Source organism: Scyliorhinus torazame, chromosome 14 (genome assembly GCF_047496885.1).
Source record: "Scyliorhinus torazame isolate Kashiwa2021f chromosome 14, sScyTor2.1, whole genome shotgun sequence".
Classification (NCBI taxonomy): Eukaryota; Metazoa; Chordata; class Chondrichthyes; order Carcharhiniformes; family Scyliorhinidae; genus Scyliorhinus; species Scyliorhinus torazame.
The window spans coordinates 121075044-121090607 of NC_092720.1; the positions used below are offsets into that span (position 1 = coordinate 121075044).

The window sequence follows — 15564 nt, forward strand, 5'->3', positions numbered from 1 at the left end:
CTCATGGCGCCGAGAACCGGGGTGCGATCCCGACCCCGGGTCACTGTTCGTGAGGAGTTTGCACGTTCTCCCCGTGTCTGTGTGGGTCTCACCCGCACAACCCAAAGATGTGCAGGGTAGGTAAATTGCCCCTTAGTTGAAAAAAATAATTGGGTACTCTAAATTTATTTTTAAAAAACAATCACCGCACACAGAATCAGTCAGTGAACCTAGACAGACAGAAAATGCTACCCCAGTTATGGTGAGGCCCATTTCCATGCTTTATGTTGAGTGTTTTCCCTCTGCCAATCCATCCACAATTATGTAGCAGTGTGGGGAGGAAAGCGAAACACGGAAATGAGAGGTCTACAGCCAGATTCTTATCCCTTAAGAGCACCACCAGAAATTGAATTCCCCCACCTCCGCTCAAACTAATTAATCCAGCGCATTACTGCCAGCCCCCATTAAATGAAAGGATGCAGGGAGAAGCCAGGAAAGGTGGATAAATATTCCTGGATCTTGGCCCAATCATCTTTAGTTTCTTCAGCAATGACCTCGCCAATTGTCTTCAGTGCACTTGGAAGGCCATACATCAGCTGACATAAACCTACAGCTACCAGTCTGAGATACAGCATGTCAGATTAGTCGCCAGCTATGTTTCACCAACTTTGTTCCTAAACCTTGCACACCGCACCTTTCTGTTCATGTTAGGTCAGCTTCTCCACAGAAGAAGGCCTCTGTTGGTGATTAAGGCCAGGGGTCTCAGACAAGGACCGGGGAATGTTTTGCAGAGCCCATTGCAAGATGCCATCGATCGAGCTCTATGACAAAATCAGAGAACAAATTAAGTTAAAAGTATCAGTTTGTACTTTTTGCCACTCCTGATCATGTTCCCAGGTCATTGTGTCAAAGAAAAGGGTACTCTGGAGAAGGAAAAGGGCAAGGCCTGGGCTGATCGTGGAAAGAATGCTGGTCTTTAAACTATTAGGTGCATAATGTAGGTGGGCTCAGTTGTCTGACGTTAGGTTGCATTTAATATGAATTTACATGAAATGAGATTAGAGTGCAATACGAAAAAAAACAGTGGTTTGGGAATGAGGAAGAGTGGCGGGCGTCATTGCAGGAGGGATGGGACAATGTGGCGGAGGGCAAAAAGTCAGCTTCCCTGCAACATAAAAAACAATTTGCGATTGTCTTTCATGGCAGGTGTGGCAACCCGTCGCGCCATGTCGGGAATTGTATTTGCATTCTTTTAACTATCATGAATGGCTATTCTAAAGGCAGCTTGTCAGAATCATGGCCCCACTCCAAATCATGGGGCCACACTGGCAGCTGACTGGACCAGCTTGATTCACGAACAGATAAAAGTATCATGCACCTGGCGAGCAACTCACAACCTCGAAGTACGTTCCCTGACCTTTCAATGCACTGCACTCGCAGCTGCTCTGACTCCAGGACAAACTGCACAGGTAAGACCAGCAGGGATGTATGGGGATCCCTGAGCTAAGATCTGTCATTCCAGACCAGCAGGAAGGTGATGAGTGAGGGGGAAGTGAGCTGGAGGGAAAAAAACCATGACTGTGGTGGGGGTGGGTGTAGGGGGTGTTGGGAGGAGGGGAAGGTGAGATAAGACAGAAACAAGGGAGGGAAAAGGCTTGACTACGGGATGATGATAAGAAAACTGCGGAAGTGTGCATATGATTAGGCAGATGAGGGGTTGAATGCAGTCGGGGCCAGAAAGCATGCCATTCCTGTGGATCCACGTCACTATTTAGAGGTCTGCATTTAACGCACCGGTCCTGGTCCCAGTCGAGGAAGGGGGAGAGCTTGCCAGTCCTGTGCCAGTCGTGCCCAGCGTGGTGCGTAAGGCATTGTCATTCCCACACATACGCCGAGTCTGGGGGTTGGTGGCTTTGTACTGGTTGCAGTGGCCCAGTCATGGGAGGTATATGTAGCATGTAGATAGGGAACAGGTAATGTCGGTTTCATGAGGGGATCTCTGTAAGTCAGTAATGGACCTCAAGATGCATAGTGGTGAGATCTTCATGTTGCATCAGACATCAACATCACGTAGTGCTGAGGGGAGGACTGGGATAGCACTCACAATGAGTGTGAGATCAAGGATTAGAGGGGGATGAAGGAAGGAGAGTGATTGGATGGAGGGCAATCCTGTCCGTGATGCTCTCCTAGCAGGATGGGAGGGATCTCGAGGTCACGGGGGTGGGGAGGATGGTCAAAGCTGCGCTGGCAGTAAACCCTCAGCACCACTATTTTTCAAACTGATCCAACGAAGCAGTTGAAAAACAAGTTTGGAAAAAAATGTCAGGGTTGGCCTCTCAAGGCTTAAGGAGGAATTGACCACTGTACTTGTGGGTCGCATGAAGGGGTACGCAACAAATTTTGGCTTTTCCAAATTAAGAGGTTGGCACCGCTAAGACATGTTCGGAGAGCTGACTTAGGGAACATGGTGCTGTTATTCATGTCATGCATTCATGGAAGAGTATAATCTTGATTTGGCGCTGAGGTCCCAGGTTCTATCCCGGCTCTGGGTCACAGTCCGTGTAGAGTTTGCCCATTCTCCCCGTGTTTGTGTGGGTTTCACCCGCACAACCCAAAGATGTGCAGGCTAGGTGGATCGGCCACGCTAAATTGCCCTTTAATTGGAAAAAATGAATTGGGCACGCTAAATTTAAAAAAAAATAATCTTGATTTGGACCATTGTAGGATTGGCTTGCAAAGTTGTTCCTCTTGAAATGAAAATCGCTTATTGTCACAAGTAGGCTTCAAATGAAGTTACTGTGAAAAGCCCCTAGTCGCCACATTCGGCGCCTGTTCGGGGAGGCTGGTCCGGGAAAATCCTTGTGGAAAATCCCAAGTGTCAGAAGTAACCAATTGGCCATGAGCCAAAATGCATCTGCCTAATGGCCTTAAGACCCTAAACCTTGCAGCTGACGGGATGCCCTGGAAGTTCTCATGATTCTTTGAATGTCTTGTGTAATTGCCAGCTGCCAAGGATATTCAAGAGCCCTCTGTGCGTCCAGGGTTGACTTCTTGGTGACAAAGGCTAGCTACTAAAGATGTGGCCCATTCAGCATCCACAAAGTGCCTTCAAGGAGGTACAATGCTTCTCATGCTGATTGATTGAGCAGACTCTTGGCATCCTGAAGGTGAGTTTCCGATGTCTGAACAGGTCAGGTGTGCACCATAGTACTCTCCCCAGAGGGTCTCATGCATCAATATGGCTAGCTGCACTGTACACAACCTGGTGTTCCAAAGGGGGATGACTTGCCAGAAAGAGAGTTGGAGGAGTTGCATACCTCCTCCATTGAGGAGAACACCGAGAGAGATGATCTGGATGAGGGAAAGGAAGCAGTGGCTCCAGAAGAAGAGGCCATATGAGGCTGGCACGCACGTGACATGCTAATAGCTATGAGGTTCCAAGAGAAGGATGATAATAGCCAATAGTAGTATATTTGATCTGTGTTCTCCATGCTGGGTCCACGTAACCCCCTTTGTTGTGATCCTCATCATTTGAATGCTGCACACTAATCTCTGAATGAGTAATTACATTAGCATCTGATGGCCTCATCCTTGAAAGGTGATGTAGCCTCAGGAGCATGTGGCCTTTCTATAATGGGATAATAACTGCAACAGGGCTTTTGGTAAGCGGATTTCAGTCAGTGCAGCCTCTGCAAACATCCCAGCAACAGTCCATAGCCTACAGCAGCCTTCAAGAGGCAGGAGCAGCACTGAAATCTGTATTGCTCTTGGACAGTATGCCTGCATTCATGCAAGGCACCTTAAGGATGACACTCATCACTCATTGCTTATCTACTTCATGGGGGGCGATTCTCCGATATTGAGGCCAAGTGTTCGTGCCATCGTGAACACCGTTGCGTTTCACGATGGCGCAAACAGGGCCCGGACATGGGGCGCGATTCTCCAACCCCCCACCGGGTCGGAGAATCGCCGGGGGCCGGCGTGAGTCCCATCCCCGCCGTGTCCCGAATTCTCCGCCACTGGGGATTCGGCGGGGGCGGGAGTCGCGCCGCGCCGGTCGGCGGAAATCCCCCGGCGCCTCTCCGGTCCGCGATGGGCCGAAGTCCCGCCGCTGTCAACCCACGCCAGCCGGCGTGGATTGAACCACCTTTCGAACGGCGGGACAAGGCAGCGCGGGCGGGCTCTGGGGTCCTGGGGGGGCGCGGGGCGATCTGGCCCCGGGCGGTGCCCCCACGGTGGCTTGGCCCGCGATCGGGGCCCACCGATCCGCGGGCGGGCCTGTGCCGTGGGGGCACTCTTTTCCTTCCGCCTTCACCATGGTCTCCACTATGGCGGAGGCGGAAGAGACCCCCTCCACTGCGCATGCCGTGCCGCGGGAATGCCGTGAGCGGCCGCTGATGCTCCCACGCATGCGCCGCACGGCAAAGTCATTTCCGCGCCAGCTGGCGGGGCACTAAAGGCCTTTCCCGCCAGCTGGCGGCGCACCAAAGGCCTTTCCCGCCAGCTGGCGGGGCAGAAATCAGTCCGCCGCGGGCCTAGCCCCTCAAGGTGAGGGCTCGGCCCCTCAAGATGCGGAGAATTCCGCACCTTTGGGGCGGCGCGATGCCGGACTGATTCGCGCCATTTTTGGCGCCGGTAGGCGGACATCGCGCCGATTGCGGAGAATCCTGCCCGAGACCTGGGCCAGCACGGCGCTGGAGTGGTTCACGCCGCTCCAGCGTCCTTACGCAGCACCAAATGGGCGCCGTGCCAACCCGCGCATGCGCATTTGGAGCAGCCCAATCCTGCGCGTGCGCGGGGAATGTCTTACGCACGCCGGCCCCTCACCAACATGGAGGCGGTGTTCTGAGGCCGCGCGCGGAAGCCGGTAGGCCCGGGGGGGGGGGAGAAGGAGGCCCGCCGATCGGTGGTCCCCGATCACGGCCAGACCCCATTGGAGGCCACCCCGGTGAAGGAGTCCTCCTCCCCCCCCCCCCCCCCACAGGCCCCCCCCCCCCGCGTTCCCGCAGAGTTCCCGCCGGCAGCGACCAGGAGTGGACGGCGCCGGCGGGAACTTTTTGTGTCGTAGCGGCCGCTCGGCCCATCCGGCCGGAGAATCGCCTCTCGTCGGTTCTCCGAGCGACCCGGTGCAAATCGCGCGCCACAGGTTTCCGGGGGGGGGGGGGTGGGAGAATCGCGTGCGGGGGTCATGACGGCGTAGCATGATTCGCGCGGCGCCCCGGCGATCCTCAAGATGCAGTCATCCGTATCTCTCAGTGATGGATGCAACGCAGCAGTTAAACCCGCCTCTCAGTGTACTGCAAAAGGTCCTGGAGATGCATTGCCTGGTGTGGATGAGGCACTCCAAATCATACCTCTGTTTTCAGTCCATTGCCATGTTGATTAACCATGTGAGAGATGGCAGAGGGTTAATGTTGTGAGGCGATAAACACACCTGTGACCCTGCACTACATGCTCCCATATCTACGTGAGCCTTCTAGGGCCTCTGCACTCGTATCCTAGGCAACACACTTGTAACATTTTGGCAGGAATCACATGGCTCAGCATGCTTCTATGTGGTCCTTTGCCCTGCATCTTGGAGGTGGGAAGGTGGGGATTAACATTCAGGTGATGTAGACACGGACCTGAGACTGCGTTTCAGGCAGACAGAAGCACATAAAAGCTCTGGATTTTCATTCCGAAGTCAAGCACTCTCAAGCCTATTGGAAGCCATATTGGAGGTCAATGAAAGAGGCACCAACTCCATGTGTACCATCACTGAATCCTCCACGATACACATTGATCACTTGACAATGCAAAAGAATGGGGGACAAAAGCAGCCTGCAGGTTCTGAACTCATGAGGCACCTTAATATGAGCCTCTGAAGCAGGACTCGTAAATGCCCTGGCCAACTACAAAGTTCTTCGAGGCTCCTGCTTCACGCAGGTCCCTCCAGAGTACAGAAGAGACAGACACTGCAATGAGATGATTGTCGAGACCATGGAGATGAGACAGACAATGGAATATCTGGGAGTAGGGATGGGACAGTGGGTGGGACCAGTGATGCTCGAGTGGCTGTGAAGCATTTGATCAGAAAGAAGAGGCATACGTAACATGAGATGTAGCATGGGTGAAAATAATTTAAATACATGCAAAGAATATACAAATAGTAGACACCCTAGTATTTTTAAATGTTTCTAACCCAATCATTACATCTTGGAGCTTCCCTACATTCACAGCAGAGGTAGAGGCAGCCTGCAGACTGCTACGCCCTGTTTTCTGGGATGACCTGGGCTTGCGTCCTCTGGAGGACCAAGGCCTGGAGAGGCTTGGCCAGCTTTGGGTCTCATGCCGTGGGGCAGGTGCACCCTCCTTGGCCGATGGAGCTGCAGCTAATGGGGTCACAGGCAAAGGGGATTGTGATCAGCTGTACACTCCTCGAGTCACCTGGACAGTTGACCTGGGGTGTCCAGCTGTAGGTCCCGTCCCTCCAGGTGGCTGAGGACCCCTGCCTGACTCTTGAGATGAAGGGGCACTTGGAGTGAGGTTGAGTTGCCCCATCTCCCTCTTGCTTAGCCACTGATGGTTCCTAACTATGTCTAGAGTGATGAAATGCAGGTCCTGGTGCAAATCAGGTGCAAAATCCTGGACCAAAGTCTCCATGGCAGTTGCCATCCTTCCAGTGCACTACTTACTGCACTGGTAGGTCAGAGCAACAACATCAGAGAGAGTGCGGACATACACCTTCATCATGCATTGCAATCTGATGACGGCACCTGACAACCCTGCCTGATGTTCGTGTGTCTTGTCTTTGTAGCTCCAGCATCTGTCCATGGGCTAATCATCTGACTCAGACTTTTTAGGGCATTAAAGAGATGGAGAATATACAGGGTACATTCACCTGGATGACACTAAAATGAGGAACTTGCAGTAACGTGGAGGGACTTGAGATATTGGGACCATTTCCATTGGAGTACAGAAGGGTTTTTGATGGAGTGAATATGGGAATAGACATAGAATTTCCAGTGCAGAAGGAGGCCATTCGGCCCATCGACTGCACCAACCCTTGGAAAGAGCACCCCACAGCTCCACCCTATCCCCGTAACCCAGTAACTATTTATTGTGACTATTTATTGTGATTGACGAGTCAAAGATGAAGGGTGATTCAGTTAGAATTGTCATGGGGGAGAGTGCAGATAGAGGTTAGGAACACTTCTTTTACTCAGATAGTCACTGGGGCGTGGAATGATCTGCCAGAGGCCATTACATCTTTTAAGGGGAAAAGTTGATAAACATTTCTGCAGTGGATTTTCCCAAATAGACAGAGGTATTCAAAATCATGTGGGGTCTGGACAGAATAGCTATGATAAAAGTTCTCACTGATGGAAGGATCGAGAATGAGAGGGCACAGATTTAAGGTAAATAGTAACAGAAGAATTAGAGATGTGAGGGGGAACTTTTTCACACAGTGAGTGGTTATGATCTAGAATGTGCTGCCTGAGAGTGTGGAGGAGGGATTCAATCGAGGCATTCAAGAGACAATGGGGTTATTATCTGAAAGGAAAAATGTGCAGGGTTACGGGGAAAAGGCAAGAAATGGCACTAGGTGCATTGCTTATTCAGAGAGCCGGCGCAGACACAATGGGTCAAATGGTCTCCTTCTGTGCTGTAACAATGCTGTAATTCAAAGCCCATCAGCAAAAAACATAACTCTGTTTATGCAGTGCACTTGGGTCTCCATTGACCTTCTGCCAAATCTATGGTAGCCAATCGCGTGAAATCCCTTCAAAACTCATGGTTTGAAGTGGGAAAAGGAACAGGGCCATTGGGAAAGGCTGTGACAGTGGCATTGTTTTTAAATGATGCAAGCAAAATGCTGGTACAGACATAATCAAATTCTCACCCGACATGTTCAACGTTCATCATTTGGGTTCAATCAAAGGCTACTGAACATTTGGCACATTCAACATGTCACATATAGCTGATACAGTTAACATGTAACATACTAAATATAATCAACATATCTGGGACAACCAACATGTGTGTACCAGTTACAAGCAATGCATATCATACCAGAATAATAACCTCCCACTAGACTGCAAGTTACAATCAATTTGTGCCAAGCCAGATGCAATCAGCATGCGGCACTCACATGATGCTATCCACATGTACCATACTGACAATAATTAAGGTGCCCTACCAATGGGACAGTCAATCTACGTCAAATATTGCAGTCACTGTGTGAGAGAACAGCTCTATTATAAAATGTTTTTCAGAAAATATAAATATATATATTTTAGCTTGCATTAACCAAGGTGCCTGTTATAACCATGATCCAGAGGACAGAATAGTACATTTTGTGGAAGGATGTTCTGCAAAGTGTGACTGCTGCGTGGAAGAGACTGAAGAGTTGCAGCCTGGCTACTCTATTCCCAAGCTGGGATTGGAGGTTCGCATGAAAGAGCATTGTTTATAGATGGGAAATACATCTCTCAGCGTAGTGATTCTTATTTACTGTTAATTGTTTATTATTGGTGTTTGGTTGTATTCTGGTGCTGGGAATTAACTAGGGATTCATTGGTGCGCCTACAAATAGACTGAAACTGTGGTTATTCAGTTACGTGCATGCTTGTAAAATGTAACTCAAAATAAATGCTGATGTGTAAAGATTTGTGTCACTTTTATCTTTCACCTGCTGGTTTTCTTGAATATAACATAGTAGCAGAGGACAGTCGCCTAAAGGTGGAGATTGGGAAAACTAAAATCCTAGTGGCTAATGCGGAAAATGGCAGAACGCATGTATAAATTGATGGGGTGTGATTAGTCTCCCGTGTATGGTGACAGATGTAAAAGTGTAAGTAGAGGCCACAGATGCATCTCTGAACAGAGGTCCTACTGATTGGTCACTTACACTCGACCAGATAGGTGATAGTTTTAACGTGTTGGGAGTTAAGTACTATGATGAAACACTTTAGAGAATATTTTAAGGGTAAATAAAACATTGAAAAATTAAATCTGGAGGAATTAATTTCCAATTGACGCTATCTACATCTCCCGCTGCCTGGGGAAAGCGGGCAGCATAATCAAAGGCCCCTCCCACCCGGCTTACTCACTTTTCCAAATTCCATCGGGCAGGAGATACAGAAGTCTGAGAACACGCACGAACAGACTCAAAAACAGCTTCTTCCCCGCTGTCACCAGACTCCTAAATGACCTACTTATGGACTGATCTGATTAATACTACACTTCTGTATGCTTCACCCGATGCCGGTGTCTAGGTATTTACATTGTGTACCTTGTGTTGCCCAATTATGTATTTTCTTTTCATTTCATGTACTAAATGATCTGTTTGAGCTGCACTCAGAAAATTACTTTTCACTGTTCCTCGGTACACGTGACAATAAACAAATCCAATCCAATCCTTAGGTGAGATAAAGGGTGGGATTCTCCGCGGACCGGCGGGGTGGGTCACTGCGGCGCCAAGGAGTGGCGCTGACCACTCTGGCATCGGGCCGCCCCGAAGGTGCGGAATCCTCCGCACCTTCAGGGGCTAGGCCGGCGCCGGAGTGTTTGGCGCCACGCCAGCTGGCGTGGAAGGGCTTGGCGCCACACCAACTGGCACCGAAGGGCCTCCGCCGGCCGGTGCGAATTCCCGCATGCGCAGCAGTGCCAGCGTGTGCTGGCGTCATCCCAGCGCATGCACAGGGGGGTTCTTCTTCACACCGGCCATGGCGGAGGTTGACAGCGGCTGGTGCGGAGAGAAAGAGTCCCCCCACGGCACAGGCCTGATCGCGGGCCAGGACCCCCCCCCCCAAGGACTCTGCAGGCCGCCCGTGGAGCCAGGTCCTGCCGGTAAGGACCTGTTGTGATTTACGCCGGCGGGACCTGCCGCAAACGGACGGCTGCTCGGCCCATCGCGGGCCGGAGAATTGCCGGGGGGGGGGGGGGCGCTGCCAGCAGCCACCTACCGGCGCGCCGCAATTCCCGCACCCACCAAAACCCCGGCACCGGAGAATTCGGCAGCCAGCGAGGGTGGGATTCACACCGCCCCCCTGCGATTCTCCGACCCGGCAGGGGGGGTCGGACAATCCCGCCCAAAGAGTTTTAAGCTAAGTATTTTAGTGATGCATCACATGCTGATCTTCCTGATGGGCATTTTAGTCCAGCTGTTTATAATATTTCTTACGAGTGACAATGGAAAATGTTGTCCTTTAGCTTGGGAAACTAAAAAAATCAAAAGATTGTTAAAAGCACTTTTGCTGCTGAAACACGTAGGCTTACATTAACACTGCAATGAAGTTACTGTGGAAAGCCCCTAGATAGTGTATCATTGACAGTTTTGTAGCTCACGGTTCATTATAGGATAATATACACACCACAAAAGTGTGTGTGAGAAGATATTATTGATATACCTTTCTGGCTGAATGCAATGTTGGAGAGAGAGGAAATCTCCAAAATTGAATAGGCGGATGCAAGTCATCACCATCAGATTGTTTATAAAAAAGAATTGCATGGACCAATAAATGGTTGGGCATCCCAAAGGAGGGGTGTTAATTGCATCAATTGAGATTAAGTACATAGAAGTGGGGGGCATTGATTGGGTTGTTACTTGAGCACATATAAGATCAATTGTCAGGTTAAGGCGATGAGATGCAATGCCTCTTCTTGTCAGCTTGGATCTTATATGTCTCTCCTGTGGATGATTTGGCTTCAATTTGAATTAGAATTTGTTTTTGGAGAAAGCAATGAGATGGATTAAGGGTTTGCCCTGTTCAGTCTGTGCAGTGGTGCATTATCTCAAGGCTGGGATAAAAATTTTAAGGAACACTTACTATCACTGGGATTTGAATGACATCAGGAGATATACGCCTGTAATGTTTCACTGTGAATAAATCTGTCCCAAGTAAACACTGGGTCTGCTTTCTTCTTCCACCAACTGGTATTAAGTAATGGGTTAAGAGACATTCCAATTAGCTGTCTCATTTATGTTAAGTATCTAATAATTGACACTGATATGTGTAGCCATCTGGGATGGCCACTTCCAGATTACAAAATGGACGCTCGCAAAAGAATATAGGGAACTGTGGACAATGTTAGGAAAATAAGCAGGCACAGAGCCTGTATGCATGTTGGAGAGACAGCTCCCAGACGGAATTGAAACTGTAGGTCAACTAACATATTGATGGCCCATCTCCGGAAACAAAGGAAAGACACTCAAGCAACTGATACTGTTTCAGACATCCCGGCGCCAGTTCCCCAACCGAAAGCACAAACAAAGCAAGGCCAACGGCCACCAAAGACACGCCTAGCCATCAGGGCACCGACCCCTTTATTGGTCAAGATCAATACCAGTGATCAAGAAGCGGCCCAATTGATTGGGGCCAAGTTCAAGGCCCGTCCAAAAGCGCGCGAAGCCCCTCCGGGTATAAGAAGGAACCCCACGAGTGAATCGCTCTCTTGGATTTGGCTCTCAAAGCAGAGAGACCCGTCCACCAGCTGCACCAGAAGCAAGTAAGTCCAAGGTCAACGCTCGCTACCAGACGGACAACCTTAGCTGTTCTCCTGTACCACTTTGAAGCCAACAACCTCAGATCCGAACAATGGCCATAGTTCCTCTGACTGTGTGGGCAAACACCTCCCGATGTGGATGGAAGCCAAATCATCCACAGGAGAGACATATAAGATCCAAGCTGACAAGAAGAGGCATTGCATCTCATCGCCTTAACCTGACAATTGATCTTATATGTGCTCAAGTAACAACCCAATCAATGCCCCCCACTTCTATGTACTTAATCTCAATTGATGCAATTAACACCCCTCCTTTGGGATGCCCAACCATTTATTGGTCCATGCAATTCTTTTTTATAAACAATCTGATGGTGATGACTTGCATCCGCCTATTCAATTTTGGAGATTTCCTCTCTCTCCAACATTGCATTCAGCCAGAAAGGTATAATATTGAGGCGGTATTAGAAGCTAAGTATAGGTATTAGCTAACTATAGGTAGAAGCTAAGTATAGGTATTAGCATTAGAGATAGTTTAGTTTGTAGTACTTTGTGCATCAGTAGATATTACTGTGTGTGTAAATAAATAGTATTGACTTTGAACTAACTAACTGGTGTATTGGCTCTTTGATCAGTATTCGGGTTTGAACCTTGTGACGGTATTGAGAGATACCTGGCGACTCTAAAGCAAACATAATTAGGATTAAGGAAAGCGACCATATTGACCGCCATATTCATAACCAGAGAAACAGAGCAACATCTGTAAAGGGGCTTCAGGTGGCCTTTGTGTGAGATGATGTGATTATAGAGTTTGGTGCAGAGTCTGTTAAAGGGAAATAAAGGTGTTTTAGAAAAGGAGCAGAATGTTTGACTCTTTCTACAACAGCAGCTAAACGGCTAACAACTGGTTACCAGGAGTATAGCAAGGAGTGACCTATAATTTAATGTTTTGTGCAGATTATGGAGGTGTTTCATTTAACTTGTTTTGAAAAGTTGGTTATACTCTTTTTTTATTTAAAGAAAAAAGGGAATCTGTTAATTGTGTATACATTGTGTTTAATATATGCAGATGGTGGAAATTACCTGGGAATATATTTCTATCTCTGCAAAGAGACACAGACTGATATTGGGTTGTTGAGTCGGGAGGTGTTTGCTAGTAGGGTGTAAATTCATGCATGTGTAAAGATTGGCTTCACTTCTTTCCTTCAGCAACTAGCTTTCTGGAGTATAACAATTACCCTGTTGATGATTTCAGATACACTGGCCATCAGAATCACACTAGCTCTCCCTTTCTCTTTCACTTACTGGAACTCTATCCTTTAGACACACCATTAAGAACTTCAATTCCTCACACAGCGTATCTACCATCCAGTCCCAGAATGTGAAAGGCCAGTGTCTGGTTCACAGACCCTCCATGTTTGGTTGATTCCTCCTTTTCTTGCTGAGTTTGGCCCTGCTGAGTTTGTTGTGAACTCACCTCTCGGAGAATCGAGTCAAACTCCTCCTTGTTGAAGAGCTGCTCGTTAATGAATGAATCTACTTCTCCTTCATGCTCAATGGTCTAACGAGAAAGAGGAAAAGAAACAAAAAATTAAATGTTAAACACTCGGGCAAGAGATTCCTCTTTGGGCACAATTCATGAACCAGGTGCAAATTAGGCCTGATCCCAGAACAGATTTTTTCTCGGGTCTCTTATTCAAACCTTTTCATATAGCAATGAATGAAAAATCTACCATTAACCAGCATAATCTGACAGTGTTTTAATGTTAAAAATCTTTGGTATAAATTAATCACTTAATATATATGAGTGGTAATCTGGTGCAGATATATTAATATGGTTTATAACAAAATATTAAGTATTTGTAATCCAGTCCACCACCTTTATAATAATCCTTATTGTCACAGGTAGGCTTACATTAACACTGCAATGAAGTTACTGTGAAAATCCCCTAGTCATCACATTCCGGCACCTGTTTGGGTACGCAGAGGGAGAATTCCGAATGTCCAAATTACCTAACAGCACGGGTGCGATTCTCTGCTCCCGCGCCGTTTCAGAGAATCGCCTGGGTCGCCAAATTTTCCTGCGATGCCGGTCCGACGCCCTCCCGCGATTCACAGAAGTGGCCAGTTCGGCACAATCGCGTTTTGCGTGGCGTGGTCCAGTGAATCGCCCGAAACAGCCAAAATTGCGATTCACCAGTACCCCCGCGATTCTCAGTGCCGGATGGGCCGAGCGGCCTGCCCAAAACGGCGGGTTCCCCCCGGTGCCGTCCACACCTGATCGCTGCCGGTGGGAATAGCGCGGGAACACTGGGGGGGGAGGAGGGATCCTGCACTGGGGGGGGGGCCTCAAATGGGTTCTGGCCCGCGATCTGTGCCCACCGATCGTCGGGCTGGCCTCTCTGAAGGAGGACCTCCTTTCTTCCACAGCCCCGCAAGATCCGTCGGACATCTTCTTGCAGGGGGGACTCGGGGAGGGCGGCAACCACGCATGCGCAGGTTGGCGCCGGCTAACCCGCGCATGAGCTGGTGATACCAGTTATGCGGCGCCGGCCGCGTCATGTATGCGGCGCCGCCTTTACACGGCGCCAAGGCCAGGTGTGTGTAAATGACGTGGCGCCGCTCCTAACCCATTTTCGGGCCCTGAATCGGCCGGGATAGGGGCCGTTTCGCGCCGTCGTGAACCTCGACGGCATTCACGATGGCGCGAACACTCTTGTCTCCATTTCAGAGAATCGCGCCCCACGTCTTTCGGGACTTGTGGGCGAAAACCCGAGCACCCAGAGGAAACGCACGCAGACACGGGCAGAACATCCAGACTCCACACAGACAGTGACCCACTGGAATCTGCAACCCTAGAGCTGTGAAACAACAGTGCTACCCATTGTGCTACCATGCTGCCTGTTTGTAACCCAATTTAAAAAAAAAAACTGAAAATGACTTTAAATACCTATAGAGAATCATTTGCTAGTTTTAAAAACATATCTTACCCCTAAATCAGCTTAATTTTAAGAGCCTGAAAATAGGTGCACTGATGGGAACGTACCATGGCTATTAGGTCAATCTGGGGCATGGCCTGTTTTGTGGGCACAAAAAATGTCAGAACATTGATTTGGGCTGGACGTAATTTGGACGTGAAATTCCCTGACTTTTTTTCTTCTTTGTAATGGTTTGACCAATTTCTGGAAAATATGCCCTGAACATACCTTGCAACCAAGTGGAAGCTCCTGTCCATTGGATTCACAGATAGTGTACTCTATCGCTCCGAAAGGTTCTGACCCTTGCAGGTCAGTTCCATGCTAGTATTGGCTGACCTATACAAGCTAATTCAACTGCTCACTCTTCAGATTCTGGCCAGGCAGTGAGGGTGAGCAGAATATTAAACAGTGGAAGCAGCACAGTTGCTGTCATTAAGGTTACAATCCGATTAGGGACCAGTAACTTTTATTGTAAAGTAAACTAATTTTGAATTCACAGATATTTACCAAGAGAAGCCACAAAGATTCCATGGTTTTAAAAGTACAGGAGAAATTTTACTGTACAAGAGTTAATAGAAAAAACAGTCAACATGAGCTATCTTATACCCTAATGTCCCGAATTAACTTGAGGTAAACATGAATTAACAGGCAAGCCATTGTCAAACACATCACTAGCTGCACATTAAGTGACAAACATCACCAAGACAGATTCCACAAATTTTGTCAGCTATCCACCCAGACAACAGTGATCACCATGAGTCACAAAAAATATTTAATATGTGGTCTTCCTCATGAGTGATTTCAGATCGTACCCTTCAAAAAGCTAGTCTGATCCCCAGCTGACAACAGTTCGACTCCACCTGTATTCCACAGCTACAATCCTCATGAAAAGGCACAATATTCCAGAATGTCTCTCAGATCTGCTCCCAGATCCAGCCTGCTTAGTCTCCTTTCCCAGCTGAGCTGACCCACTTCTGAAACCGCATCCCACTATGTTGGCCAGGTTTCCTCCAGTATCGAAACACAAGCACAGTCCCTGCTCCTCAACCACGCTGCTGCTAACAACTGCTGTTCAACTCCCAGGTTTTTAGTAGACAACTGCTCCTGGACTTCTCTGAATGCG

The 15564-nt window shown here is 48.7% G+C and overlaps 1 protein-coding gene across 1 annotated transcript in view; it reads right to left on the reverse strand.

Annotated features, from left to right (window-relative positions):
- Positions 1–686: 686 nt before the first annotated feature.
- Positions 687–15564, reverse strand: part of aire (autoimmune regulator) — a 61002-nt gene continuing 46124 nt past the window's right edge. Inside the window, exons 9-10 of the mRNA XM_072473211.1 lie at positions 12941–13024; positions 687–800 (exon numbers count right to left, since the gene is read on the reverse strand). Of these exons, the coding sequence (XP_072329312.1) occupies positions 687–800; positions 12941–13024 (198 nt within the window). The remainder of the gene's footprint in view (positions 801–12940; positions 13025–15564) is intronic.